The 26,389-nt window shown below is 35.6% G+C and overlaps 1 protein-coding gene across 1 annotated transcript in view; it reads right to left on the bottom strand.

The window, feature by feature from the left end:
- CTNNA3 (catenin alpha 3) overlaps positions 1–26,389 on the bottom strand; it is a 1,614,209-nt gene that overhangs the window by 467,746 nt on the left and 1,120,074 nt on the right. Inside the window, exon 11 of the mRNA XM_060034928.1 lies at positions 19,641–19,797. Within this exon, the coding sequence (XP_059890911.1) occupies positions 19,641–19,797 (157 nt within the window). The remainder of the gene's footprint in view (positions 1–19,640; positions 19,798–26,389) is intronic.

Below are 26,389 nucleotides of genomic sequence, written 5' to 3'. Positions count from 1 at the left end.
TTAGAATGTATTCTAAAAAGCCATGATTTAAACTTGAATTTGATGTGATCAATGGGACAAGTTTAAAGAGACTATAGTTAAGGATAAAAACGAAAAGCTTCTGTTTACATAATATTTCATTAGTATCTGGAGATACAGAGATCAATGCAGTAATTAATGACATAGCTGTGATTCCTTACATCTTATTAATCGTTAACAGATATAAAAGTGTGTATATAATTGGGAAATTCAGCTAAGCTTCATTATAAAAGGAAAAATACACTAGAAGTCATTTTTGTTTAGCTCATGTATTAAAACTATTTCCACCAGGCAGTAATGACAGCAATCTAAGAAAATTTCCTAACAAGTAGATAGCACACAGTGATACATAAAAAGAAATCTTTTGATTTTTTCCCTTTATTTTCTGTATCATTTTCACATTCTCCTTCAGTTAACTGGACACTTAGCTAAGTCATATATGTCATATGTCATATATGTCATAATGAAAACCTTTCACTAAACTCCTAAGGAAACAGTTTTTAGCATCACCATATCTACTGTGACAATTATGCTAAAACCAAAAGACGAACCTTGATTCTTTTCAATCCATGGAATAATATGGTGGGTGAGTCATAAAGAAATTATTTTACCGTCTAGTGTTCAAAATAAAAATACACTAATAAAGCTGTATTTTAAAATGGTACATCTACATAAAGTATGATAATGAAGTGATTTCTAATTTGATTAAATGTCATAATCACTATTTTTCTTACTTTAATAATTAAGAAACAAAGGCAAAAATGTTATCACATGATCAATACCAGAATTTAATTAAGTAGGCCATTGGACAAATCAGAAGATCCTTACAGAATTTCAGAGGTCCTCGACTGCCAAAAGTAAATTCAGTTTTGGACAATAAAGAAAAATGTTGGAAAGTAAGGCTGGATCACTGAAGCACGGTTTCCATTTATTTCTTCAATGTTAGGGGTCAAAGAGGAAATTGCCTCAGTGCTTCTCTACTTCACTGAAACAAAACTTTAGCTCACAGTGAATAAACTATGTAAGAAATCACTTTAATGACCTTTATCGAGATACTACTGGATACAAGATACTGTGCTAAATGGTCTGGAAACATACATAAATAACAGGTGTATTATTTTTTTAGGGCTGCTGTAACACAATATCACAGACTAGGTGGCTTCAGCAACAGAGATTTATTTTCTCAGTCTGAAGGCTGCAAGACCAAGATCAAGGTGTGGCCAGGGTTTGCTCCTTCTAATGCCTCTCCTTGGCTTGTAGATAGCTGCCTTCTCCCTATGTCTTCACCTGGTCTTCTCCCTCTGTACATGCCTATGTCCTAATTTCCTCTTCTTATAAAGACACTGGTCATACTGGATTATGGCTCATCCTAATGACCTCATTTTAACTTATTTACATCTTTAAAGACCCTGTCTCCATATATAGTCACACTCTGAGGTACTGGGGGTTATGGCTTCAATGTGTAAATTTTGGGGAACTCAACTCACCCAACAACAGTAGCATTCCCGCCCTCTGGGACTTTTAAAATAATAGAGAAAAACATAAAAGTAACAGTAACATAAGGCAGAAAGTGGCGAAAGTTACAGCAGGAATTCAAAATTATGAAGGAGCATAGAAAGGCTTAAAGGAGGAAAAAGTTTAAAGGATTTAGAAGGTTTTCTAAGGACAGGATTTCAGCAGACCTGAGATGAATGTCGTGAAAAGGGCAGAAAATGACATGATCAGAATAGGCACTGTGTAGGGCTAATTTTTCTTTTAATAATCAAACCTTACTCTGATGGACATATATTATGTGTTTAAGATGATAAAGGTCATTTGGTTGCTGATAGCAAAAGCGGCAATATGAAATCATATTTTCTTCAGCGTTCTATGTAAAATATATCACAGGCAAATTAAACATATCATTTTAATTCCCAACATATCATTTGCACTTGTGGGCATTTTTGAAAAGAAATAGAATACAGAGAGAAGTGGAATTGTACCTGCCGTACACCAGAAGTAGATAATGGATAATAAAAGTCCAACAGCAATTGGATTATCCTTGTAAGAAATCTATATATCAAAAAACTATGCCTATAGTAGCTCTTTTTTTCTGAGGGTCATTTCGCAAATTTATGTGATGCAACAGTATTTTAAATTCTTTCCTGTTATAAAGTGTCACTATCTGAGTAAAAAAAAAAAGTAGATTTGTGATATTTTATTACCAGTGAGCACAACCTATGTTCATCTGCCCAACACACTACTCTTAGTCCTGTTTGCAAAATAAGTAATATTTCTGACAATAACAAAGAAATGTTCTCAATTTTAATTGATTTTATTTAAAAAGTAGAAGAGAGTAGTAAGGAACCTCACAAAATACCCTTTTATATTATCAGAGGAGAAAAATGCTGAACTTTCAATGAAATTCATACTAAATCTGTGCTTCCTTATAACTTCTTACATATGTCACTGGCAGATAAAATGAATTTTTACTTACTACTTAAAATTACAATTCAATAGCACTCAGCCATGTGACATTAAAAATGTGGTAAAGTACAGGATTTTCATTTTGTTTCCGGATATTTTTCCAAAGGCATATTAAAGTTCTCTTGTCTATTATCACGGCAATTATTTAGGTTAGTGTCAGAAAATGTTTGAAAGACATATGAATTCCGCATTTCATATCACTTGTTAGTCCCTAAATAAGCAGAAAAAAATTTAAGTTCAGTGAATTACACAAACAAAATTAAAGTACTCAGATTTTACATTAGGAAGTAAAGATCTTGGCCCATAAACCTTTAGCACTGCAGGAAATGAGCTTCATTTTTCAGACTGGTGAAAGGTACAGAGCGATCATTCTGTACAATTATATAGCTAGGCAGAGCCTTGATTTGGATACAGTACTATACCAAAAAAACCCAAAAACTCATTTTGCATAGCTATGCTTAATTTTTGCAGTTGCCTAAAGTAGTTATGCTACTTATACAATCTGGCTTTGCTCTAAAGCCTGTGTTGGGAGGCTCTGAAACGTAAACAGAGTAAAATCTGCCCCAGATCACTGGGAAATTACTTCTGTAGAAATCAAATGAGAGTTTATTAAGTAAAACAGATTTGGTTAAACTAATGTTTGTTAAGTACCTCCTGTATATCAAACACTGTGTAAGACACGGCAATGAAGGAAAACCTAACAATCTGCACACATCCATGGTGCGTGGTTGCTTCTCTTTCTTTGACTTAATTTTTTACTAATCTGATGTTTTGAGTGGTGGTGTTTTTGGATGTTTTCGCTTACCTTTAAATTCTTCAGAATCTCACTAAACTCTGATGTGGGAAGAAAGAGTCTCATATTCCCAGCCAAACCATATTTAGTCTAGCTCAAAGGGATATTTATTTTGCATTATCATGATCATACAAAATTGTCCAGCTGTGTCCACATGGACAACCAAAGATTTATAGAGGAAGGGACTTGAGCTTTTGTTAATTATTTGACTCAAAAGCTGAATGAGTAACAAATTGAAAGTTAGGCTTAAGAGTTATTTACATCTATCTCCTTGATTCAAGAAAGTTCCAGATGGAGAAACTCTGAATTATGGCCTAAACATGACCTTCATACTTTAACATTTAAAAAAATAGCCAAAAGCTATTTTGCAAAAATAATTTTTTTTTTTTTTTTTTTTTTTTGCGGTATGCGGGCCTCTCACTGTTGTGGCCTCTCCCGTTGCGGAGCACAGGCTCCGGACGCGCAGGCTCAGCGGCCATGGCTCACGGGCGCAGCCGCTCCGCGGCATGTGGGATCTTCCCAGACTGGGACACGAACCCGTGTCCCCTGCATCGGCAGGTGGACTCTCAACCACTGCGCCACCAGGGAAGCCCGCAAAAATAATTTTTAATAGGAGACAATCTGACGTGATTAAAAGGTAACTAAAAGTAACATGATTATTATTTATTGTATCAGAGAATTTGAGCAATTCAGGAATTCTCTGTGACAGGTCTCTATACATTAAATTTGATTATACTAGCCAAATTCATTCTAGGGGGAGCAATAAATAGAAATATCTATGGAACTCTTAGAGTTCTTGGCCTAAATGATCACACACATATTAATAACAGCATTTCTTAAGAAAAATAGAAGTTAAAAAAAAATATGCACCAAAATAAGCACATGCACACACACTATGGAACAGCTATTTAAACCATATAAATATTAATGCAAAAAATTATAAATTCATTTATTTAAACAGTGACAGTGTAAATCTATATCATGCCTTAATAAAAGTACTTTTAATTAATACAGCCACCACACTTTTTTTTGTTAAATATGATAGACAAAAACTAATAAAACCATCATAAATCAATAGTTTTAGAAGAAGTTACCATTGTTCCTTAGCAGGTTTTTATACTTTGAAAATGATGTTAACTAAAAATGCAATGGTTTATGATAACTTAAAATTTTCAAATAACTAGATTTTATAACCCAGTTCACAAAGAAGAGTAGAGTCACAAAGCTGAATAGTTAGGTGGAGAGAATTTATATGCAATTTATTATGAAAACATAAAGTACATAAATCACCATCAAGATGGTGGATGCAAATTTTCAAGAAGACATTGAATAATGCCATGGGAATTTAAATGTGGCTATAATATATTGAATTATTTAGATACACAAAAAAGCACGTTTTTCATTACTCCAATGATCATTATACAGTATTAGCACTGTATCCAAAAAACAAAATTTAATCTACATATGAAAGTTCCTGAAATTGACTAAACTGAAAAGGCTATGGGAAGTTGTGTGGCAGTTGGTTTGCATGGCACTGAATATTTAAAAATAATATATTACAATTAAGTGTTAGAGTTCTGGTGATTTCAAGTCTTATCAATGTTTTTTGTTGTTCTTCATTTAGATTTGTAATAGTCATAATCTGATGGCCAAAAAACACATGAAAAGCTGCTCAACATCACTAATCATTAGAGAAATGCAAATCAAAGCTACAGTGAGGTATCACCTCACATCAGTCGGAATGACCATGATCAAAAAGTCTACAAACATTAAATGCTGGAGAGGGTGTGGAGAAAAGGGAACCCTCCTACATTGTTGGTGGGAATGTAAATTGATACAGCCACTATGGAGAACAGTATGGATTCCTTAAAAGGAACTAAAAATAGAACTACCATATGATCCAGGAATCCCACACCTGGGTATATATCCAGAGAAAACCATACTTCAAAAAGATACATGCACCCCAATGTTCATTACAGCACTATTTACAATAGCCAAGACATGGAGGCAAACTAAATGTCCATTGACAGAGGAGTGGATAAAGAAGCTGTGGTACATATATACAATGGAATATTCCTCAGCCATAAAAAAGAATGAACTAATGCCAGTTGCAGCACCATGGATGGACCTAGAGCTTGTCATACTAAATGAAGTTAAGTCAGACAGAGAAAGACAAACACCATAAGATATCACTCATACGTGGAATATAATTTTGTAAATGAACTTATTTACAAAACAGAAACAGACTCACAGATTTCGAAAACAAATTTGTAGTTACCACAGGGGAAACATGGTGGAGAGGGATGAATTGGGAGCTTGGGATTAACATATACACACTACTACATATGGAATAGATAAACAACAAGGACAGCACAGGGAACTCTACTCAATATTCTGTAATAACCTATATGCGTATAGAATCTGAAAAAGAATGAATACATGTATATGTATAACTGAATAACTTTTCTGTACACCTGAAACTAACACAACATTGTAAATCAACTATACTCCAATAAAATTTAAAAAAATAGTCATAATCTAAAATTATTATTTAACAGGTACTGTACTAGTATCACGAAAACTTGAAATATCAGAGCAACTGATTCCCTACAAGAAAATCTATGATATAGAAAGGAAACAAGCACTTGTAAAATTATCTATAAATGGATGCAAACTCTTAATTTACTTGTAAATTCCTGCTAATTATATGTTTTAAAAATTGTTATAGAGAACCAGGTTGAAAATTGGTTACTGTACATCCGTAATTTATAGAGATGAATGAAATAACATTATAGTGAACTTGGATTATGCTTGGAATCTTCTTTGAATTAAATCCTGTAAGTCCTTATAATAAGCTACTAAATGCCAATATGAAAGAGTGATCACATATTCAAGTAACAATAAAAAAGGATGAGGTTTCAAAGTCTGGCTGTCATATGGTTCCTTTCCTTATAGAAAGATAGCCTTGGCGTTTTTCCCAATAATTTTACCACACTGTAATTGGCATCTGAGGGCTTGTTTCCTCTATTAGACTACAGATCCTCTGTGAATAAGTCCGATGATACCACTGTATCTCTTCGGTGAATAGAAATTGATCAATAAGTAGTTGTTAACTGACACAATAAATGATTAACTTACCAATACCAAAGTATTAATTGGGTGCTTGCTTCAAGAAAATTCATTCCTCCATTACTCACCATCAAGATTGCTAATAAGATGGTAGCACAGAATATCATTTAAAACTTGTTGACATGTCCCTGTGGGAAACTTTTCAGCTTTAGCTTTGAGTTTTATATACCCAAAGTGAGAAAATTCTATTGCCTGAGGCAGGTTTTGGTTATTTTGATGCCTTAGATCTTGTAATCCAATGGAAGGAAACTGTTTGTCATGCAGATATGCTTATTAAGAGGCAAGTGCTTTCATCAAAATCCTTAGCAAAGGGAAAATTATAAAATCTTAGGAAAGTTACACAGGGGACTTTAATTATGCATGTAATAACAAATGTGACAAGGGTAAAAGTTTGTAAAGCTTTACAGTAAGATTACATTGTTTATCATTCTACATATTCTAGTCTTTTATGGATGCTTGAAATGTTTCACAATAAAAATATTTTTAAAAATCTGGCCATCCTTTCCCCACCCTTGTCCACAAAATAAGGGTAAAAAATAACGTAAAATCTCACAAAATATTATTCCATCAGAGATTGACCCTGGTTGATGAAGTTTTAGGTATTTTTCACATTCAAAAAGCGTTTTCTTAAAAGGTATTACAGAGATTCACAATCAAGTTCCATAATACTGGATGATCAGCACTATTTGGTGAGTTTCAGGTGCTGATATGGGTGGCCTGGGAAGATTTCTCTGTTACACCAGGCACACAATCCACCATGCCAGCTGTTTTTGCACATCGATATTTACTTCTCCTGTTCACTCTCTTTTACCATAAAAGTTTAAGATTTCAATTAGGTCCTATTTGTTTATTTTTGTTTTATTTTCATTACACTAGGATGTGGATCAAAAAAACTATTACTGTGATTTATGTCAGAGAGTGTTCTGCCTATGTTTTCCTCTAAGAGTTTGATAGTTTCTGGCCTTAGATTTAGGTCTTTAATCCATTTTGAGTTTATTTTTGTGTGTGGTATTAGAGAGTATTCTAATTTCATTCTTTTACATGTAGCTGTCAGTTTTCCCAGCACCACTTATTGAAGGGACTGTCTTTTCTCCATTGTATATTCTTGCCTCCTGTGTCATAGACTAGTTGACCACAGGTGCATGGGTTTATCTCTGGACCTTCTATCCTGTTCCATTGATCTAGATTTTTGTTTTTGTGCCAGTATCATACTGTTTTGAGTATTGTAGCTTTGTAGTATAGTCTGAAGTCAGGGAGCCTGATTCCTCCAGCTCCATTTTTCTTTCTCAAGATTGCTCTGGCTATTTGGGGTCTTTTGTGTTTCTATACAAACTGTAACATTTTTTATTCTAATCCTGTGAAAAATGCCATTGGTAATTTGATAGGTATTGCATTGAATCTGTAGATTGCTTTCTGTAGTATAGTCATTTTGAGTATTGATTCCTCCAATCCAAGAACATGGAATATCAGTCTGTTCATGTCATCTTTGATTTCTTTCACCAGCATTTTATAGCTTTCAGAGTACAGGTCTTTTGCCTCCTTAGGTATGTTAATTCTTAGGTATTTTATTCTTTTTGATGTGATGGTAAATATAATTGTTTCCTTAATTTCACTTTCTGATCTTTCATTGTTAGTGTATAGAAATGCAAAAGATTTCAAAGCTTTTGCACAGCAAAGAAAACCATCAACAAAATGAAAAGACAACCCACAGAATGGGAGAAAATATTTTCAAATGAAGCAACTGACAGGTGATTATCTCTAAAATATACAAACAGTTCATGCAGCTCAATATCAAAATATAAACAACCCAATCAAAAAATAGGAAGAAGATCTAAATAGACATTTCTCTAAAGAAGACATACAGATGGCCAAAAACACATGAAAAGATGCTCAACATGACTAATTATTAGAGAAATGTAAATCAAAACTACAACGAGGTATCACCTCACACCCATCAGAACAAAAATCTACAAACTATAAATGCTGGAGAGGGTGTGGAGAAAACAGAACCCTCCTACACTGTTGGTGGGAATGTAAATTGGTACAACTATTATGGAGAACATTATGGTTTAAGGAACATAAATGTTCCTTATAAAACTAAATACAGAACTACCATATGATCCAGCAATCCCACTCCTGGGCATATGTCCTGAGAAAACCATAATTCTAAAATATACATGCATCCCAATGTTCATTGCAGCACTATTTACAATAGCGAAGACAGGGAAGCAGCATAAATGTCCATCAACATAGGAGTGGATAAAGCAGATGTGGTACATATATACAATGGAATATGACTCAGCCATTAAAAAGAATGAAATAATGCCATTTGTAGCAACATGGATGGACCTAGAAATTGTCATACTGAGTGAAGTCAGACAGAGAAAGACAACTATCATGATATCACTTATATGTGGCATCTAAAAAAATGGTACAAATGAACTTATTTACAAAACAGAAATAGAGTCACAGATGTGGAAAATAAACTTATGGTTACCAGGGGGAAAGTGGGGAGAGGTAAATTGGGAGATCGGGATTGACATATACACACTACTATGTACAAAATAGATAACTTATAAGGACCTACTGTATAGCACAGGGAACTCTACTCAATACTCTGTAATGACCTATATGGGAAAAAAATCTAAAGAAGAGTTACATGACCATGTATAACCGATTCACTTTGCTGTACACCTGAAACTAAGACAACATTGTAAATCAACTATACTCCAATATTTTTTTTTTAATTTAAGAATAGTAGAAGTCATAATAAAATACAGAAAATAATCTACCTACTTCAATAATAATAGAGGCTATTTCTTCATCAGATTTTGTTGATATTATCTTTAAGAATAAAGCATTACAAATATAATCAAAGTCCCATAGGTACTCTTTTTCAGTGCCATCCAACTCCTCTTTCTGCAGTTATTCACTCTTAAGTATTTGTTTTGTATGACTTCTATGGCTAGTCCTACTGTTCCTATTGCCTAAAACTTGCTAATTACTTAACATTGCTTTTTATTTTTTATTTAATTATTTTTAACATTGCTTTTTAAAAGCTGTCCTATTCGCATGTGAAACAAGTTTATTTGTTTTAACTACTACGTTTGCTGCTATTTATTCATTCTTCTACTGATGGGTGTTTATATTACTTTCAAGTTTTATTTTAAAAAATCCATAATGATCATACTTATACAAGTCTTCTTTATGAATATGTGTACAAGTTCTCCAATAAATATAGAAAGATATTTGTGGCAAAATAATCCAGGTCCACATATTATTGTTTTGTTCTTCAAAGAGATTATAACAATTTACTTCCCAGAAGCAGTATATGAGAATTCTCATTTTACTACATCTTGTCTCATATTTGACATTATCGTAAATTTTTACTGTCTTAACATCTGATAGTTATACACCATAGATTTTAAGATAATTCTTCAGTTATTCTGATAAACTATAAAGTACTAACTTTGGGGATAGGTTTAACAAAGATAGCTCCTTTAAAAAGATTTTTTCTTTCTCATATCTGGTTTAAATTTTAACAATGGTCTGCCAATGGTATTAGTGATAATGGTTATCTTTTAATGGGCAACTTACTATGTCCCAGACACTCTTCAAATCATTTAAAATATATTATTTTATTTTTTTTAATCATGCAAGAATATGTACTCTAAGAAGGCAGGGAGTTTTGTCTGTTCTATTGACTATTCTATTTCCAGGATTTAAAACATTCTATCACTTAATACGTGTTCAGTAAGTATTTCTTAAATAAATTTAAAAATGTATCAGTTCATTTGGGCTACTATAACAAAATAACATAGACTGGGTAGCTCAAAAACAACAGAAATTTACTCCTCACTCTTCTGGAGGCTGGGAAGTCTAAAATCAAGGCACCAGAATGGTCACATCCTGGTAGAAGTCTTATTCCTGCTTCACATCCAGTGCCTTTCACTGTAACCTCACAGTGGTGGAAGGCGCTTGGGAACTCCGTAGGGTCTCTTTTATGAGAACACTAATTTAATTCATGAGGACTCCACTCTCATGACCTAAGGACCTCCCAAAGGCCCCACCTTCTAATATTTTCACATTGGATATGAATTTTGGGGAGACACATTCAGATCATAGCAAAATGATATAATTATTAGCATTTTACAGGAGGGCATTTAATGAGTCAGAGATTAATTTATTTCCTGAAGATCATAGATCTGGTAGGATCTGGCAGACTTGTCAATCTTAAGCATAGTTAGTTAGCCTCCTCCTAACAGACTCTTCTCTTTCTATGCTTTCCATAGATTCTAGAGATAAAATCTATCGTCTTCATGTCTAATCTATAAGAGTTCTTTTAGTGGTGACATTTTAGTGATCATGATATATGCTTTGTGAAAAGGGAATTCTTGGCTGCTTTACTCCAATATACATAAATTGTTCCCAGCACAGGCTCTGGAGCCGCTCTGTAAGTGGAAGTTTTTATTGCTTTGTTAAAAAATCCCCTAGGATGCTATCAAAGTCCATACGTCTATGCCAACACAAATTTGAAAGCTCAGATACATGACTTCATATTTTCCAATCTTGTATCTGCACCCACCTGGGTGGCAGGAGGCATGCTTCTTTCTAGGTCCAGAGGAAGACCTTTGGAGAGCATATAGGGAAGGATCAGCCTGCTTTTCCTGCCTAAAGTCCCTTCGTCTCTAGCTGAAGTCTTTGGTTTTTCAGAATGCTCAAGAGCACCTCTTGGACTCATTAGCAGGTGTGGGGGGCCAGGGGTGGGGAGAGTGGGTATCACATGACAAAAATAAACTTCCCAGCTAATCCCTTGTCTGACCTATAAAGTGTCCACAGGATTCACCACATTAGGATTTTAAGTCATCCATATTACACTGATGAAATGCATGTGCTTGGAGTTGAAACAGTGCCCAGAAATAACTAAGAACGAATGAAATTATGAGACTCACTTTGACTCTCTGTTTTTGTTAAAAGTTTCTGTCAATATATCTGACTATGGCAAATAGTATGGCTATTAATAACTTCATACACTCACTGAAACAATTTTAAGGAAATCCTTTATTAAAGATCTATCTATTTATTAGTGCTATTTATTATGTCAGTAAGATTATTGATGATTACTACAGCTCTACCTTAAAGTTCTGGTAAAAATTCTCAAATCTGACTGATTTTGACGAAGTCGAAAAAGAACTTCTAATTATAGCTTTTCTGAAGATCTAATTCATAATATTCGAACAACAGTCCTGCTGTGTATTTACTGTTCATTCAGATAAGAGCATCTTGAGTGAACTTGCCTGTTAGTACATGGAATGATGCATGTTAAATTCCAGTTCATATGCCCAAAGTACTCTTCAGTCATATAAGTACAGGCAGTAATTCAAAACATAATTATCAATAGAGCAATAATGGATTACTTTGGGGGAGCTTACTCAGTTACTTTTGAATGCACGCTTTCTCCCTGTTGTTCCATGACTTATGAAAAGCTGTGTGTATAATTTTTCTGGAGTCTCTACAATGACTGAGCCATATACCATCACATGAAAATATAATCGCAGAGGACTCAGAGGAAAAAACCTACAACCGCAACAAGACTCTCTCCTGATTTTAGCCACTGGCATAGAATATCCTGGCTGCAAGTCATCACTGAACTATTCTGACGAGGACCTTCTTTTCTTCCTACACGCACACCTGGGTTTTTCAGCCTAAGCTAGGTTTAAGTCATCCAACTGGCTCTCCCCTCACCTTCCTATTGTTATATCTTGTATGTGTGTGTCAGTCTTATGTTTTAATTTCTTGGAGGAGGGGTGGAGGGAGTGAGGGAACACCTGCTTTATATTGGGATTACTTTCTTTTCACTTCTAAGAGCAATTAAAGCATTATGTAGCACTCACTCTCTACTTCTATAAGAATGTTTTTCAGCATCTGGAGTTACTTTTCTGAAGTATTGATGACACGACCATTTAAAATTTTAGACAGCTTATATTTTCTTAAAAATGCTCAGGCCTTTATATAGTGTTATCTGTTGACTTTCTGAGTCCAGTACCAATCCAGATGTACCCTCTGTTCCTGTAATACTGGCCAACTTGCTGTCCCTCAAACCCACCATGCACTTTCACATGCTTTTCTCTCTTTCAGTATTTGACTTGGTGGTTCACGCCATTACATCAGTGTTAGATGTAGACTGAGGGGTCACCACTGTCTTGGAACTACAGATAACCTAAGCATTGCTAATAGAATGTGTCCCTCAGGGAAATACTGGGCTGATTTGATATTGAAACATACCAAGAACTTTTGGTCCAAACCAGATTTACTCTTAAAATTCTATTATGCATAATCTGAGTATTCATCTCTATTTTGGAAGCTATGTAGCAACTTGGAAGACTATATATAATTCATAATTGTCATCTATTCCCCTGAAAAAAAATAATCTCTTAATGTTTCTAAGTGCAGTGGAACATAGAAAAAAATTCAGGAATTTATCAAAGACAGTCCAGCATAGCACATTTATTAAAGACTATTCCAGTGTAGTATATGGCAAGCACATATACTAACCCAGAATCATTCCTTATGGAGGGTTTTTACTTATCTTTTGTTCCTTTCCTTCAGTGTTTCTATATTCTTCACACTGTCTCATTTTCTAACATACTCTAGCAAACTTAAAGGCAATAAAAAGACCATCTCCCACTCATTTAAACATGTAAAAAAAATGATATTTCAATAATTCAGTTCAACCAGTGTCTCCTTAACAACGCTCCCCTCAATGCCCTGACGCTCCAGCAGCATTAACTGCACACATTTGAGTTCCCTGGAAGCAAACATTGTGCGTTTTTCTTCTTTGCATCCTCCTCCACTTCCCAGCATACTGCCTCGTACATAGTTGATATTCAATACACTTTTATCGAAATTCATTTTTGTAGGGCTTCCCTGGTGGCACAGTGGTTGGGAGTCCGCCTGCCGATGCAGGGGATGCGGGTTCATGCCCCGGTCCGGGAAGATCCCACATGCCATGGAGCGGCTGGGCCCGTGAGCCATGGCCGCTGAGCCTGTGCGTCCGGAGCCTGCGCTCCACAACGGGAGAGGCCACAACACTGAGAAGCCCGTGTACAGCAAAAAAAAAAAAAAAAAAAAAAAAAAAAAAATTCATTTCTGTAGAATATGATTTCAAATATCAACTTTAAAGGAATAGATCTCATGCCTTGATGCCTTTAATCAATTAAAATTTCAAATAGGTATATGTTGAAGAGATACATAAGAGAATGTATGATGACAATTGGTTATAATTATATTATATAATTTATCTTTGCATAGATATGTACTATGGGTCATTTTTTTTACCCCAACACCTAACCCATAAACATGTATGAGATTTAATAGTGCTTAGTTTGTGTGCAATTAACATTTGTATCTTGCTACTATTATGTATTTATTATTAACTTATGAATAAAAAGAAAATCTATTTTCATTTGTCAAATGATTCTATTTTCATTTTCCTTCACAGAAGCCATAGATCACATTCACTACAATTTCATGAACACAAAGGACTTTGTTAGTGCATTTTTGATGGCAGTATCAGAGTTATACTTGTGTCATTAAGTCAAGGTCACAGAACATTGTGATGATTAATGCTTAAAGTTATTTTTCATTATTTGAATATTTTAAAAAATATTCATTCCAAGGCTGAACACCTTTAATGAAAGCGTAAGACGTAAATCCCCCGAATTAATCTTGCAGAATTGAGAAGGGGAATAAATACTTTTTTTTTTTCATTCAGCAAATACCTATTGAGAATTTCAAGCAAAACTTTGGAAGCAGGAGGTTCAATTAAAAAGATTACATGGGGCTTCCCTGGTGGCGCAGTGGTTGAGAGTCCGCCTGCCGATGCAGGGGACGCGGGTTCGTGCCCCGGTCCGGGAAGATCCCACATGCTGCGGAGCGGCTGGGCCTATGAGCCATGGCCGCTGAGCCTGCCTGTCCGGAGCCTGTGCTCCGCAACGGGAGAGGCCACAACAGTGAGAGGTCTGCGTACCACAAAAAAAAAAAAAAAAGATTACATGATAATTCAACTAAGAGATAGTGGCTTGAACTAGAGTGATAGCAATGGACATGGACACTAAAGAGAAATGTAGGACATGGAATAAAGAAAATCTTCAAGCATCCTCCAATACTATAATTCACAAAGAATCAATATGATGTTACCTTTAAGATGAGAAAACCTTTTACGATAAAGGAAGAGCAGTGCTAATTCTAATCAATAAGTGGTCAATCTGTCTTTTAGAAAATTCCAAACCATTGTCCGTTGCTTCCTCCATTGCTCATGTGGTCCCCTCTCTCCAATAATCTCCACTGTCATAACTCTCATAAAGTTATCCTTTGTACTAATTTTTACTCATTATTTAATCTCCAGTACCTTTTGGAGGGTTTAGCATTTAAAATTATGCAATAAATATTTAATGAATGAATGAAAGACTAAGTGAAACAAAGGTCATATCTTCACAAACCCTCACACTTAATCAGTTCTTAGTAATTGTTAAATAGGTCCAAGGCATCCCCTCTTCTATCAAAGTTTACTTCTTCTAAATTCAATTCCTTGGGATTATAGCTCACTATGAGTCAATTAATGCAATAGTTCAAAAAGATGATTCATGCGTTAATATGCTTCCTCTTTCAAATTTGTATCTTAGACAGAGATCTTAAATATTTTTTTTACTCTCACACAGATAACTAATACTTGGAATTTCAGGAACCATGGCAGGCTGGAAAGATGGAGTTTCTCAAATCTTATCACATGGACACATCTTCTGTCTATACAAAAGAGAGACGTTGATGTGGTCAAAGAATCTTTAGACCAGCTACTTTCTGACAGGTGTTTTGTTATATGTGTTTTCAGAGAGTGACAGAAAGCACTGTGAATGGTGAGGGGATAAGCCCTGTAGTCAGTGATAAGACAGAAAGTTTGGGGACCAATGCATTTTGAAGACTTTTTCTAATTACCTGTAAGATGACAATGACAGTATTACATAAATAACATTAAACTAAAAAGAGGCTGTTGGGCTTCCCTAGTGGCGCAGTGGTTGAGAATCTGCCTGCCAATGCAGGGGGACACGGGTTCAAGCCCTGGTCTGGGAGGATCCCACATGCCGCGGAGCAACTGGGCCCGTGAGCCACAACTACTGAGCCTGCACGTCTGGAGCCTGTGCTCTGCAACAAGAGAGGCCGCGATAGTGAGAGGCCCGCGCACCGCGATGAAGAGTGGCCCCCACTTGCCACAACTAGAGAAAGCCCTCACATACAAACGAAGACCCAACACAGCAAAAAAATAAATAAAATAAATTAATAAAAAGAGGCTCTTTTGGACAACTGAATGTCAGAGAACTTAGTTTGCCAAACAAACACTTTGCTTTTGGAAGGGGGTTTGGTTTACTGTTTCATTTTATTTTTACACATAAAAATTTTAAAATATATAATACATTTGTGAGATAACTATATGCCTTATGATTTTTAAAAAAGGACTGATTGCACTTATGTTTGGAATTTTCTATGTATAGCAGGAAACAAAAATGGCTTTTGAAAATTGGTATTTCGACTTCTGTATCATGAGAAACTGGTGATTATATAAACATATAATTTTAAAATCATTATTTTAAAATAATGATATTTCTATGTTTAGAAATGAAATAAATAAAAGACATTTGGTATTAAAAATGTCATTATTCCAAGAGCTACTAGTCAATATTGGATGATCTGATCATGTTAAAACATTATATAGGGCAAACATTTTACTACTGTGATCCCTACCTTTGCTAATGACAATAAAGTAATAAAGTCCAAGAATCTTTTCTCACTGATTTTAGGGTTTAATTTTTGTTTACATTTTAATGTGGAGAGATGACGTTCTGAGAATCCAACATCATAAAATCCAACTTTTTACAACTGACTTGGGAGAAAGTAAAAATCTTTTCAGGACCCCTATTCTTTTTCTTATAAAAAAGATCAAAATAATTGAGCATTGCTATCAACTACTGGAAGAAAGTCCAAGAAAAAGATGAAATGTTTATAAAAAAATGGAAAACATAATATTCTCAAGGTAATTCATAATTATGATATCCCATGAACTAACCTGTCAGTCATTCTACCTGGCAAAACAGAGGAAGCAAAGTTTGTGAATACAAACAGCATAAAGATCATTGCAAAGTAGTACCAGAGAAGTCGCCCATCACTGATGATGACGATGAGAAAAAGAAAATCTGTCCCACACAAAAGCTGCCAGATTGTCACCAAGATTAGCCATCTGAAGAAAGGTAACCCATCCATTGGTTGGTCTGTGATCTTGGACTTGGGACTTCTGGCTCAGTACTAAAAATAATTATAGAGCAGCTAGATTCTTTCTCATTTATTTGACTAGGAAGATTTAGAGAGGAGAAGCCATTATCTCTGGGAACAGATGTTCAAAAGTTATCATGTAACAAGAAACATCATTGGAGCTCATGCTAAACTCTCACAGGGTACGTTTAGGAAGGCACAGAAACTTGAGAAAGCAGTGGACGCCACTAAGTGTTCGGGGCAAACACATTTTTTTCTCTAGCCATTTCCACTTTGTTTCTGCTGATAAAACCTCTGATTTTGTTTGTATAGTACGTGACTAGTCAGAAAGGTTGAATTATGACTGGTCTAAGCCCAGTGGTCTGTTAGGATAAGCTTATACCTAACATAAAAATAGGCTCACAAGAGCTATTTGTATGCATCTCTTCCCAATGCAGAGTTCAAAGATATCGCAGTGGCAGCTGGAAACTCACCCGTGTGGGAGTATTTATGTCACAGAAATCAGCAAGTGCTGCAAATTAGTACTACTACTCTCTCTGGCTCGAGTCAGTTGTTAACCATTTACCAGCACTCTAAGCCCATCATGGAAACCCCATTTCCTTTTGCCATCAATTGGTCCAGAAGTAGGTACAGGACCAAGTTCTGACTTACGATTAGAGAAAATCTGATGGTAGGCATCTGGGAAAGACTTCCTCCTTGATAAGTTAAAGCCAACAAGCCACCTTGCCTTCCTGCTTTAAGTGATATTGTGTAGCACTTTGAGATGTAAAATGAGGGAAGGTCAATAGAAATCCAGAGATGCCTACATAGGTCATTAATAACCTCAAACCACAACCAAACGGGCAATCAAAGGGCAGGAAAGTGAGAACAGTCCACACAAGGTATAGAAAATAGTGGAGTGCACTGTGTGTAGAGAATTTAAAAACAATAATGAAACACATTAAATATGAATCCACTTTTTATTATTACCCTGTACTGGCAATTCCAAAAAATGTTAGTGATAAGATACTCCTCCCCACATACAGGGACTATTCCTATCCAAGTCCTCTGGTGTGCTAGGGCCAGTAAGTCTAGAATCAACTATCTTAAACATCTAGTTACATGAGATAATTAAAGGTTTTTGTGATTTAAGCAACTTTCATATGAGTTTTCTGTTACATGCAGGCTCTTAAGTACTATGGTTTTTCACAGAAAGTAACAGACTCAGGTTAATCCAGCACTGAAACGAAAATAGGAGCTTCTGCTCTGAGGACCCACAGAGTTGCTTAGATCCCAAGCTCCCCACAGCTCTAATCACACAAGGCCTGGCCAGTTATGGCTTCTATTCTTACACGTTCAGGAGATTCTCCCTATTCTGCCATCAGCTTAATTATAATAAACTGCCTCTACAGTGACTAGTGTGAGTAGGTTTGCCTTGTAACCAAAAGAACCAACTAAAAATCAGAACCTGGCATTTAACAACTAAATTACAAAAGACTGACCCAACATAAGATGTTGATTGGATTCACACTGCAAAGTCGATACTAAGAGGAGAGCAAACAGACAGAAATATGCTTAACAGAGCATTGCTTATAGTAGTTAAAATTTATCTAAATGCTCATGAAAGAAAAGATAAATGAATGATTTTTTGAAGAAAATATAACAATGTGGGAAAATTCAGCCAACTGTTACCTGTAAAAAGGCAATACATAATTACACAATTATTTGAAAACACACACACACACACACACACACATATATATATATATATATATGCTGGTTGGAAATAAATCACATATTAGTAGTTGTTATTTCTGAATAGTGTTATCAAGGGATTTTAATATTTCTCCTGTTCATTTTCTATTATTTTCAAAGTTTTAGCTCTAAAGAAATAAAACAATCTAAAGTAGTTAATTAGCACATATTTCCTTTTCATTAGTATATTATGAAAATACACCAGGTTTCAAGATATTGTTCACAATGAGAAAGCATACATATATGAAAGTAATTAAATTGATAAGGTAGATAAAACACAATCAGGAAACTTTAAAAAAGATAAAATGATGTTAGAAACTCATAAGAAATTGCATTCTATAAAAAGAATCATCACATTCCAAGAAAATCTCTCTCTCAGAAAAAAATATGTAATTTATTTTAGTGAGAGGCTTAATTTTTAAGAGAATAAAACAATTAAAAATATTTAGTTATTTGCTGTTACAACAGTATAATCAAAACCTGAGTTATGCTTCTGAGAATATAGCTTTATGAGGGTAATTTCACAATCTTGTGGGATGCTATTCTAATATATGATGAGAGAATTATCTGAATTTGACGTGGAATCTCAAGCCTGTCTGTTATTGATATAGTTAGATGTTCAGTCTTGTTTATTTTATTCTTTAGATCACCACTATTCAAATACATATAGTGGTAGTTGAAGTATATATTATATCTCAAATCAATGAAGAGTCTTCCCATTAATATACATTTTTTTTCTGAGTAGAGAAAAATCTGGTTGGGAAAAAAGTGCAGGAAAATGAAGAGATATAACTATATTAAAAGGAGGGGGGAATGATGATTTACTTGTAAAGCCAGGAAATGCCTAAATTTTCCACATGCTATTTTCAGTTATGCTTTGCCCATGAATAGGAATTTCTTTTAGAGAGTGTAACTTGTTGAGGTGCATGGATTACAAGGCATGAGGCTCATTATCCTAGGGTAGATCATATGTAGCAGCACTTTGCTTCAGAAAGGCTATCACTGGAAAAAAGTCTCATAATATTTCATAAAATTCATTACATTCAGTATCATCCTATTACAATTTGTATGGAAACACAAAAGACCCCGAAGAGCCAAAGCAATCTTGAGAAAGAAAAACGGAGGTATTTCATAAAATTACAAGAGCAAATATAGAAATTAAAAGATAAAACCATACCAGATACAGCAAGGAAGTCATCAATGCTTGTAATGTCATCTACAGCTTCAGTGAGGACATGGATATGATTCTCCCACGTGCATCTGTACATTTCCATGGTTTTTTTGACCACTTGACTTTTGGGTCTTGCAGCCAAAGCAAGTGCAGCATTAATAATCTGTAAAGATGTAGAATGTTCACACAGTGATTTCTTTCAGAATAGTTACCATTGTGCCTGTGACAGGTATTCTTTTTTAAAAAAAATTAGATATGTTTATGCCCTCATGTGTAACTCCTTCTTTGCTTTTCCTAATAGTTTAATTTCATTTTTGGTAATAATTTAATTAATTTTAGAACTGTTTGTTGAGCATCAATGCACTAAGAACTGCAAGAGATACAAGGATAATTGGTATCTGCCTATAAGAAGCTTGCATACTACTCAATGGGAAGGGCACCATATAACTCCAGCTCAGTTCGGGATGCAATACATGCCATAATTACAAAAATGATAGACGGTCTTTAGAAAGTAGAGATCACCTTCAGCAGAAGTTCTAAGAAAAGGCTGTGAAAAAGGTGCAGGAAAATGAAAAGATATAACTATATTAAAGGGGGCGGGGAAATGATGATTTATTTGAACAGCCAGGAAATGCTTACATTTAACTGGTCACTTGGATTCACATTGCACAACTATGTGGTGAATGCCCATTACATGCAAATCACGGGAATAAAAGCTTGACTTCCTTGAGGACTTGAAAATTTTTACCAGTAGATATTCCCTGTTAATTCATTCATTCATTCGTTTGTGCATTCACTCATCATTCAGTATTTCGAATATATTCTGAGTGTTTTTTTTTTTTTTTTTTTTAATGTATCAAGCACTGTTCTTGATTTTAGGGATATGGCAGTGAACAAGACACAAGCAAAAATCATTTTCTTCATGGAGCTTATATCCAGTTAGGGGAGGCAGGTAAATAGCAAGTTAAATAAGTAAAATATATATATATGGTCTCTTCGATGGTTATAAGAAATAAGGAGAGAAACAGAGCAGAGAAGGGGGAGAAGGGGTGGAATGGTGGTGAGGGTAGGAAGTCTGCAGTTTTAGCAAGGCCTCACACTGAAGTGGACATCATGGGTGAGAAAGTATTGTGGAGCAGAGAAGTAGCAATATTCAGAAAGTGAGAAAGCAGGCTAAATGCTATGAGAATGGTGAGCAGGCTCACCTAGACCCTGGCTATGCATAAGGAGTCCTTGACCGTCTTGCTCAGGACTGTGACCTTATTTGGAAGGTACTGGAGCGTCATTTAAACTTTTGAGTGATCTGCTCAGAACTACACTATAGAAAATTTTATTTGGCAAACAAGGCTACTGTAATAGGCTACAGGAATAAGAAAGAGTTTGGACTGCAGTGGTGGACGTACTGAAAAAGTTTTGACAGGACTTACAATAATTTAAAGGAGGATGTGGATAGATCAATTATTGCCAAAAATATCATGCAGACATTAACACATCTGTGAGAAACAATGCTTAAAGACATGGAAATATATCCACCAAAGTGTAGTTAACAGCAGATTGCAAAACACATCAAGCTTCATAGAATGTCGCTTCTAGCAAATATGCTAGAACTAAAAGTTAGACGAATCCATACAACAAATAACAATGGTTCTCTCAGAGTGGTGGAATTTCCAGTGCTTTTTATTTGATTTTGTGTGTGTAACTGAATTTTTCAGATTTTCTACAGTGAATATGTTTTAGTCGTATACTCAGAATAAAGGAAGTTATTCTCTAAAAGAAGTGATTGCTAAGGTTTTTCCATGATTAATGAAGAGAATGATTATAGTATTGATAGAAAATGAGAGATCAGAGAGTTAAAAAGTCAGTCAGGGTTTTAGAAGGAGATGTGTGAAACTGTTTGGAGGACACTGTTGATGAAGGGTATTAGATGTCAACTTTCCTATACAGAGGTTGACTCTGAAGTGACTCTTGTCTCTCCCTACAAATTACATAGTGGCCAATCACAGATGTGAAATTGGAGTTCATAAAAAAGTTGTCATTCATTTACTCATTTGCTTGTTCATGCATTGAAACAAATTAGTGCCACCAGATTCTACATGGAATACTAAAGACATCACAATGAAGAACATTCCATCATAATTTCTAAAACAGCCCATAATCTAGAAGGGGAATAAGCCAAAAGCCAGGCAACTGCAACATACCGGTGATTCTCAAACGTTAGCCTCTATCAGAATCCCCTTGGATGGCTTGTTGAAACAGATTCCTGAGCCCTGCTCTAGAGTTTCTGACTCAGTTAATGTGCTTTGGAGCCTGAGAATGTGCACGTCTAACCAATTCCCAGGTGATAGTGATGCTACTGGTCTGGGGCTACCAGTCTGAGACCGACTGCAATATATAAGGGCTATAATGTAGGGGTTATTGTAAAGGCAAGCAGAAGGTGCCTTATAACACATGGGAGAGGTATTCAGCTCCATAAGGAAAGGTGTTTCAAAGGAATAAAATCTGAGAAATAAGTGGAAATTAGTATAAGGTGATACCCATTTAGGAAGAGGCAATAACATGTGATAATAATGATGATGACCTAGAAGCAAGGTAGAGCCTAAACCTCACCTCCTGAGGGGGAGGAGACAGTAATAAAGTTGTAAGAAAATCAAAGAAGACAATGGAAAAAGGGAGGAAAGAACTCACCTTTGCGTTCCAATATAAAGTACCAGTATGTATGAGGAAAGGATACAGTGGAAGTGATAAAGATGAGAGAAGGAATCATTGGGGAGGTAGAAAAGTAAGGTACTGAAGAGTCAAGACGAGGAAGAAAATCTTTTCAAGGGTCAAATGTCATAGAAATGTCAAGAATAATGAGGACTAAAAATGGCTTTTGAATTTGGAAAACAGGAATAATTGGTGTAGCAGAATACTGGATACAAAATTCAGATTTCACCAAAATATAATGGCAACAATAAAAATAAGTTTTTTCTACTCAGTAACCTAAAGGCTGCACCTTACATACATGACTTTCAACAAATTATTGGAGGTACAGAAGGAGAAAAATTAGTTGCTTGAAAATATTATGTTGATATTCTCATTTATTTTTCATGAAAGAGGAACACATTGAATTTTAAGGAAACACACACTACCTTTAGAAATAACAACTCCACAGTATTCCTGGACTTTAGTTTTACAGTTTTATTAACCTATTAACTTACAATGTACGTTTGTGTACACTGCAGAGGCTCTGGTTTCTGGTGTTTCATTGCCCTGCAGTTGAACAACTGTACACATGTGGTTGTGTACAGTTATGCCTTCACACTCTGTGCATAGTGTTAAAATACTTGTGCAGATCCCTCGGTGGAGATATGGAATCATGAATATAAGGCAGGCTATATTTTGTAAGAAAACTTCCAGTTCTGCAGCTGATCCAATTTACTGATTCAACAATGCACACTATAAGAAAATGTATCCTCCTTGACTCTCCTGATATTTAGCTTAAATCTAAAAGCAGACAAAACTCAGAAGATGTGCAAACCCTCTTTAAGGCAGAAGAAATCTTCATCCCAGAGTCATACTCCTAACGTTTTAGCTACATATCTAGAGGTGGGGGGGAACTCTTCTTAAATCCTCTTCATGTGTAACTAAAGATGACTTAAATCTGAAGTGAATGATGTTGCTTTCTGAGGCATCTTTCTTTAGATTATGGTTGAGGTGTGTATAAGTCAGAATCACCCTTGACCCTGAGAATCACCTAATTAGTTCAACTTTGAAATAGTATCTTTAAGAACTTACTATATCTTAATAGGACTACTTTGATAGCCTTCCAAATAGTTTCCTAATTCCAGTCCCTATTTGCTCCAGGTCATTCTCCTTGCTACAAACACATGTAGTTTTCGAATGCACAAGGGATCCTGTCCCACCATGCCTGATAACCTTTGATAGAATCCTAGTTGACTGAAGATAAAATCCAAATTCCTTTTCACCAATTCACAGTCTAAAAGCCTCCACAGGCTAGCCCTTACCTCCATTTTCAGTCTGCTGTAACAATCTCCCTCATTTTAGCCTACGTTCCAGCCATCCTGTCTTCAGCTCCATTTTCTGACCACATGATGTATCTTCACACCTCCATGATTTTGTTCTTACAACTGAATCTGCTTCAACACCATTGCTCCATCCCTTTCCCTGCTCTGGTCCTTCTGAGGAAACATTTCTTTAACAAACCTGTTGAAATGTCATTGCATACTGTGAAACCTGTCCCTTTCCTTATACCCAGGAACCTGAATTGTCTTTGGTGTTTTAAAAGTACTTTGTCCACATAACTAAATAGTAGTTATCATATTGCATGACTGTTTATACACATCTGCTCCATATGAGCCTGTTTATAGGAGGGACTGTGTTTTGTTCATCTTTGCTTCTATACTAAGCATGTGAATCATAGTTACTGCCATATTCATAAACCGTCCCTAAAACACATTTTTCTACTCCTAGTCTACTCTTAGCTCCATAGGGAGCCAAGTTTGGTATCACATTTTTCCCTCTTCAAAACTGTTGAGATCAAAGGCTGGCACCCACTTCAAGGACATCCAATCTGTAGGCTGACCAGTGATTGGTCACGGGCATCATGTAAAAGGTTGAGCTGGTCAAATCTCTCTTGAAAATTTGAACTAGAACTTACAGAGAAAGAGTTAGTTAGCAATGGAAATTAAAGATGAAAAAAAAAATATATATATAGAGAGAGAAGCCATCTAGTAAAATCAGAACCAGAGGAGCTGATGGGGTTAAGGCCATGAGGAAGTAGAACAAACCAAAGTTGAAAGGAAAAAGAAACTATGAGTTTGAAGTTACTATGTAAAGGAAAGAATGAGCATAGAGTAAAATAAGCCAGTGGATTGAAAGAAAAATGGAGGAAATATGTAAAGAGAGTCAAAAGCACCAACAGAGAGAAAATACTCAGAAAAAAAAAGAGCTGGGAGTTGACTCTTTTTGAGAGCTTCGTATTTGGGGTTAACAGTCCACAGAAAAAATAATAGCAATAATAATAAATGCTAATACTCAAAGCCTCTGCTCTATGCCAAACACTGTTCCAAGCACTTTCTCTATACTAACTCACCTAATTTTTACAACTCAGTGAGGTATTACCATCCCCATTTTTCAGACAAGACCGTCCAGTTATTAAGTGGAAAAGCCATGACTCTGACCCAAGTTCATTCTCACTGCCACATCTTAGTGTCTCCTGTATTATTTCTACAATAATTTAGGACACCGAGAGTGAGTCTATGATCCTGAAAACCAAAGGGGCCTCGCTGAAGAAAACATTACAATGCCTGGTGTGGGGGAAAAAAATGGTGTGTGCGCGTGTGCTAAAATGCATATAACATAAATTTGACCATTTTACCCATTTATAAGTTTAAAATTCTGTGGCATAAAATACATTTACATTATTACGCAACAATTATCACCATTCACCTCCAGAACTTTTTTTTTCTTTTTTTTGCGGTACGCGGGCCTCTCCCGTTGCGGGGCACAGGTTCCGGCCGCGCAGGCTCAACAGCCATGGCTCACGGGCCCAGCCGCTCCGCGGCAAGTGGGATCTTCCCGGATCAGGGCACGAACCCGCGTCCCCTGCATCGGCAGGCAGACCCTCAACCACTGCGCCACCGGGGAAGCCCTCCAGAGCTTTTTCATCTTCCCCAAATGAAACTGTATACCTATCAAACAAAAACTTCTTATTCTCTCCCCCCTTCAGCCATGGTAACCACCATTCTACTTTCTGTCTCTACAAATTTGACTATTCTAGGTACCTCGTAGAAGTGGAAACATACAATATTTGACATTTTGTGTGTGGCTTTTTCATGTAGAATAATGTTTTCAAGGTCCATCTCTGTTGCAGCATGGGTCAAAATTTTATTTCTTTTCAGAGCTTAATAATATTCCATTATACGTACATATATTCTGCTCATTCATTTATCTGTTGGTGGATATTTAGGTTGTTTCCACCTTCTGGCTACCGTGAATAATGCTCCTATGAACACTGGTGTACAAATATCTCATCAAGTCCTGGCTTTCAAATGTTTCATTTATATACCACAAATGAAATTTCTGGGTCATGTGGTAATTCTAAATTCAATTTTTGAGGAAATGTCATACTGTTTTCCACAGTGGCTGTACCATTTTACAGTCCAACTAGCAATACACAAAGGTTCCAATTTCTCCACTTCAGTGTTCCAGGAACAGTTTCTAAGTAGTTCATTTGAATTAATGTTTTGAATCCAAAGAGGAAGGTCCTACCAGTATTCCCATTTTACTGGTAAGAAAATGGAGACACAAAGAGATTGAATAATTTGTGCAAAGTTATAGAGAGAGCTCTAGATTGTAAAACAAGAGGCTTAAATTAGAGTTTTACTTTGCTTCCAACTATTTTATGTACACAAAAGAGTCATATTAACTCTCCCAGGACTCGTTTTCCCAGGAGTTATAGGTAAGTCTGCACTGGGGTAGGGGGCAGTGTTTGAATTAGCTCATCCCACTCAAGTTCCTTCAGATTTGAACATGCAGATTTAATGCTATCAACTGATGTATATACTTCTCTTAAAAGATTCCTGAAAACAGTTACTTTAAAAGTGAAAATAAGTCCACGTAATTTAATTTTCCTCAGAGATATTTCAATATTGGCATTGATATAAATAATCTTAAACATCTTAGTTAATATAACAAAAGCACTTTGTGGATTAAAAAGATGAGTTATGTGTAAGTACCTATAGGTCTGATTA

The sequence above is a fragment of the Delphinus delphis genome, chromosome 16 (genome assembly GCF_949987515.2).
Source record: "Delphinus delphis chromosome 16, mDelDel1.2, whole genome shotgun sequence".
Classification (NCBI taxonomy): domain Eukaryota; kingdom Metazoa; phylum Chordata; class Mammalia; order Artiodactyla; family Delphinidae; genus Delphinus; species Delphinus delphis.
The sequence above is the reverse complement of the archived record's forward strand: the minus strand, read 5'-3'. Positions and strand labels throughout refer to the sequence as shown.